The sequence below is a fragment of the Coccinella septempunctata genome, chromosome 9, assembly GCF_907165205.1.
Source record: "Coccinella septempunctata chromosome 9, icCocSept1.1, whole genome shotgun sequence".
Taxonomy (NCBI): Eukaryota; Metazoa; Arthropoda; class Insecta; order Coleoptera; family Coccinellidae; genus Coccinella; species Coccinella septempunctata.
Window position 1 is genome coordinate 8860743 of NC_058197.1, and position 6000 is coordinate 8866742.

The 6000-nt window shown below is 38.6% G+C and overlaps 1 protein-coding gene across 1 annotated transcript; it reads right to left on the minus strand.

Annotated features, from left to right (window-relative positions):
* Positions 1 to 3359: 3359 nt before the first annotated feature.
* Positions 3360 to 5477, minus strand: LOC123321102. Its single transcript, XM_044908605.1, has one exon. The coding sequence runs from the start codon at positions 5475 to 5477 to the stop codon at positions 3360 to 3362; it is 2118 nt and encodes a 705-aa protein (XP_044764540.1).
* Between the last annotated feature and the right edge of the window lie 523 nt (positions 5478 to 6000).

The following is a 6000-nucleotide window of genomic DNA, read 5'->3' on the forward strand; positions in this document are numbered from 1 at the left end:
GAAACGGTTGAACACATTATGTTCTTCTGCATCAACCTTGAGGACTTAAGGATGACACATCTAGGAAACAGAACACCCACAGCTCCTATGGTGAGAGGGACACCTCTCTGTCGACTTGTGGCATTTTTGTCAGCATGTCACAGAGTGTAAGTCTCTCCAACTACAAGCGGACGAACAATGGGTCACGAGGCCTCAGTTCAGCCCGGTGGGGCACCGCACGTAGAAGAAGAAGAGAAGGGAGTTTTATAGCCATGGAAAGTAAATAGTGAAAAGGGCTGCTATAGAGCGACTGTGTAGGTTAAGTGTAAACGGGGGCTTTATAGAGACGGTGTAGGTAAAGTGTGAAGGGGGCTTCAGAGCGACACGTGGTAGAGGGGCTCAAGAGCGACGGTATAGGTTAAGTGTGATGGGGGCTTTAGAACGACAATATAGGTAATGTGGTGAAAGGGGCTTCAGAGCGTCGGCAGGTAAACCTACACCGTCGCTCTGGAACTCCTTCCAATATTTACTTACCTTAGCTCCAAAGCCCCTTCACACTCTACCTGCAGCGTCGATCCAAAGCCCCTTCACACTCTACCAGCAGCCAGCGTCGCCCCAAAGCCCCTTTACACTTCACCTACACCGTCGATTCAAAGTCCCCTTTATCCTTTACGCCGATTCCAACTATAGGCTTCCGTTGTTTCTTACCCTACTTTGATGTTAGGGATGTAGAGGGAAGCTATCCTCAAACCTGGGTCTCACAGTCTGCGGTCACAAGTTCTTTTGTTTCTGATGACCTCCGTTCCGTATTTCCCCTAGCTTTGGTTGCGGAACACAAGCTTTTAGGGGTAGATCATCGGGAGATCTTGGCCCGTCTCACATACAGTTCGTTATTCTACTAAATATTTATATTGTGCCGCTGGCCCTGGTTCCTCAGGGATTGCGCATTGATTTGGAGGTGTCTGCCAGACAGTAACGTTACTCCTTGGGTCTCCTCCCAACCTTGTGATTCAGGGGGGCCAAGTGAGTCATAATCACTCTGATAACACTTCGAACTATGCCCCTTGGATCTATGCCAAACTCCGAGGGGGAAAGTGAGACATACTGCTTGCTTCCACGCTGGAATTCCCGGTGGGGGTAGGCAAGTGGTCGTAGTTTCTCCTAATCCGAAGCGGTAGCATTCATTCATTCATTGCTGTATTCCGTTACCGATAATAAATCTACAAAAAAACTCAAAAAAAAAACTATCAGTGCGAACAAACTTATAATTTCTAATGGCTTATTGCGACTGTGTGCCATCCTGTGACTAAAGAGACCCAACCTACAGATCCCTCCACACTCCGGGCATGGATAGTCACCAACCAGATCTGACTTCCGCTGTATTCTTCTCGAGTCTCCATTATAACTGTGGACCTTAAGACCTCCACTTTAATCTGTCTAAAGCAAGTTGTTCCCAGTTATGATTTGCATTAACTGATTTTAGGGACTGATGCAGTATATCCTTAAACCGCTTATACTGGCCTCCTGGTTTCGCTATACAGAGCTATTTTGGAGAGTCTTGTGTCCTGCATCCTCAGTATGCGGCCGCTCCATCTGAGTCGGGCCCTCGTTACTCGAGTCTCAATTGTTATACAACCCACGCGCTGCAAAACTTCTGCATTTGAAACTTTGTAGAACCATCTGATGAGCATTTTTTGTTTTAGATGACGTTGTTGTGTTTGTTCAAGCTGTTTTATATGTCGCCTGTAGGGAGTCCAGCTTTCGCTTCCGTAAAGAAGCGTTGGGAGGACCACTGCTTTGTAAACAGCTGTCTTAGTCTTCAGATTGAGGTCGTGATTTTGAAACACTCTGTCCTTAAGCTTCCAGAATGCCCGTGAGCCGAATTGATACGGTTTTGTATTTCCGTGTCAAGGTTAGTCCTAGTATTTATGAAGCTTCCCAAGTATTTGAACTGATCGACCTGTTCTAGAGTTTTATCCTCCAGGCTGATATCTGTTTGAGGGCTTTCTGGCGGACTTACTAGGATTTTGGTTTTGACGATATTGAGTCTAAGGCCCAAAGCTTCGTATATATGTTTACATTATAGGTGTCCAACATTATCTGTAGATCCTCTGAGCTACTAGCGATAAGTGCGCAGTCGTCTGCATATTGAAGTACGGGTTTTTGCTCTGAGGCGCTTCAGATTAAACAGGCCACCATCAAATCTGAATCTTATTCCAACACCTCTAAAACCAGATTGCACCGACTTATTTAAGACCGGATTAACGTTAATAAGGTGATTGCTACGGTAACTGCTATAAAAATAAGAGAAATAATCAAGTATTAACGTTAATCTCGCCTTAAATAAGTCGGTGCACACGGCCGTTACAGGCATACTCATGTCAGCAATGATAGAGACAGCTATGGCGAAAATATTGAACAGTAAAGGCGCTAACACGCAGCCTTGTTTTATTCCAAAGTTGGTAAAGAAATGATCTGTTGTAGAGCCATTATGCTGTATTCTAGCGGTGTTGTTGGTATGGAGGCTTTTATACACTGCTAAGAATTTTTCGGGTATTCCAAGACGTCCCATTATTTTCCATAGCGCTCTCCGATTCACCGAAGGCCTTACTTAAATTGATGTAGGCTGTATAGATCCTTGATTTGTGGGTTAAGTTAAAAACTCAAAATTCCTAACAGCATTTAATCAAACGTGGTGACCGGTTTCGCATCAGCAAAGCTAATGCATCCTCACACCAATCGGCACACTACAAGAAAACAACAACTATTTAAGAAACAAAAGGACAAAGAACAATGCAACCTACTGTTTATGCTATTCTAATCAGGGTCGTCAATTCTATAAAAACGAGATACACAATAACTAAAATTAAGTACATCAATTCACAAGTCAACTCAATAACAATCAAATTAAAACTGAGAGACAAGACCTAATATAGGTTAGTTTAAGAATATAGAATATGAAAACAATCATTTCGTGAACCACAGAATTCATAGATTAGTTTCTAATTGTTTTTACATACAAATCAACGAAGAAAGGGATATATGGAACTACACACAAACTCTATAAAACAGCGTTCATAACGTACATCTCACCAAAATCCACTTGCGAGTTCAGAACTAAGGATGGATATAATTTTTTAAATTTTAAAATTTCGAATTTTTCCAAATAGTCTATTAAAAGGCAGTTAATGCCTGTATGTAATATTTTTAGACCTGTTTCTTGTACAAAGTGGTGACCTTCTCTAAATAGGTGATTGCCAAAATGGGAATCATCGTAATGTGGGCCTAGCCTCAAAATTCTTAGATGTTCTTTTATTCTCTGATTGAACGTCCTATTAGTTTTTCCTATATACACTGCACCACACGTGTCACAAGTGAGTTTATAAACACCACTCTTCTCCAATGGGGAAAACTGGATCTTTGTTATTGAAAAGTAAATTTCTCAAGTTGTTAGTTGGTCTGAAGGCTATCTTTATATTATTGTCTTTCTCCAGCAATCTAGCTACCTTACTCGATAGAGTCCCAACAAAGCTTAGAGGGAAATATCTTTTATTTTCGATTCTATGTTGACTAATAGGAAAATGACTCCTCAATAAGCGTTTATGTAATTTTTTATTTAACATTCTATCAATCATATTATTGTCAAAATTGTTTTTTCTCGCTATTTGTTTAATTATTCCCATTTCTTTATTAAAATTGTCCTCATTTAATGGTATATTCACAAGTCGTTCTAATAAACTGTTGAAAACTGCTATCTTGTGGTTCCAATGATGTTGTGAGCTGATGTCAATTGACACGTCTGTATGTGTTGGTTTTCTGAAAATGTCGAAGGAATGTTTTCCATCCAACAACTTTATGTTTAGGTCTAAGAAATTGCACTCTTTATCATTGATGTGTTCATTCTTGAATTTTATGTTATTAACACTACTGTTCAGATATGTGACAAAATCATTAAATCCTTGGTCAGTTCCTTTCCACAAAATTATAATATCGTCCACATAACGATAGTAATAGACGATAAGTGGAGAAAATTCGTTACCCCAATTAAAGATGTGGGTTTTTTCAAAATAGTCCATGTACCTATCTGCTAAATATGGAGCAATGGGGTAGCCCATTGCCAATCCTTGTATCTGTTCGAATATTTTGTTATCGAATTGGAAAAAATTTTGTTTCAGACATAAATTTAAAATCTGACATACTGTTTCGACTGTATCATTTGATAAATTAGATTGATCAAGATCTTCTTCTATTAGTCTTTTAACTTCCAATGTAGGCACGTTGGTATATAGGTTCTCTATGTCCAATGTTCTAATTTTGTAATGATCTTCTACTTTTATATCTTTAATTTTATTAACCAGATCTAAGGTGTTTTTTATTGTATATGATGGTGAAAAATTAATTTTTTCTTTCAGAAAGATGTTTAACCATTTAGACAATTGGTATGTTGGAGCGTTGCAATTCGACACGACTGGTCTAATAGGTATTTCATCTAAAATTGTGCTCTTATGTATCTTCATAAGGCCATACAATCTTGGGATTCTAGTGTTGTCAATTTTGAGACCTTTTATATTTTTTAACTCTAAACTGTCAGGAATCCTTTTAATAACTTCTTTTATCTTTTGTATGATTGTTGATAAGGATATCTTTTTTTCTCTTATATTATTTTTTGATAAGAAATCCAACACTTTTTTATTGTAATCTTTTGTTTTCATAATTATCATACAATTACCTTTGTCTGCCTTAGTTATTGTGAGTTTGTTCCTTTCAACTTTCTCTCTAATTGACTTGATAACTTTATCATTGAAATGGCCTCTACCCAATTTTTTGTTTGTCCTCAAGTCTTTTAGTTCTTTTCTCAGTAATGGTCTTATTTCATCTCTAATTTCGAACTTGTTGACTCTTATGTGGTTCATGGTAGCCTCTATCTCAGCTGCCAACTTAATTAGGTTTCTTTCCGTATTGATATTGGATGTAGGATTAAACTTTATTCCTTTTTCAAGAAGGTCTATTTCGGACTTTTCCAAGTGAACTTGGGTAAAATTTATGAGATTATCGTGGAATTTGTGGAAATTGTTCAGCTGTTTTTTCAATGATTCCGTTTTTTTATCATCTATTAGTTTCTTCAACTTTCCATCCAATGTGTGTCTTTTCCTTTGTTGTTCTACCGAAATCTGTGTGTGTACTCTCCCTAAGAAAGTGTTTAAATCTTCATAACGCATTAATGTTCTCATCTTGTCATAATTCATCTTCAACTGCGTATTAACATTGTTTAACTTCATGTAAATAAGTTTTATTTCCTTTTTAATGAGTTTGCGTGCAATTTCTTTAGCAAGCTGTTTAACTATTTTACTATTATCCTTTTTAAACTCATGTTTGACGTACCTAGGAATTAAGTCATGGTTTAAGCATTGGTTGTTGAAATACAAATCTTCGTGTAATCTCATCCTCTTGAAAAGTTGTCTCCTGTAGTGGTGGACTGTTTTAGCCAACTCGGCCATCTTCAAGCAAATAACAAAGTCCAAGTAGGAATGCTAGATATGTGGGTTAAGTCAAAAACTCAAAATTCCTAACAGCATTTAATCAAACGTGGTGACCGGTTTCGGTCACCACGTTTGTTATTTATACCTCCAGATACAAATTCTGTCCTGTTCGACTGATCCATCTTTTTGTAGGAGCTGCGTTAGAAGTTGTTTAAAAGCTGCTCTGGTAACGCTGTTAGTATAACTTTGGTTGCGGTTTCGACTAGATCATCTTGTGACACAGGTATCCTGAGATGACAAGGTCTAAGACGTAACTTGAGCAACGCAGAGAGCTATTTCCTGCTCAAGCCAATGTTTGGACTAGGTAATTGTGGGAAATAGAGTTATACCGCTCATGTTTGGTCAAGTAGGTGAGGTTGGCATTTGAGGGAAGAGGCTATAAAACGCATCCTTCCCCCTTACACCCCAGCGCTAGCATTACTTCTTGGTTCTACCCCTTGTCCGTGGACTAGAGGGGCCAAGACAGCCATAGTTAACCACG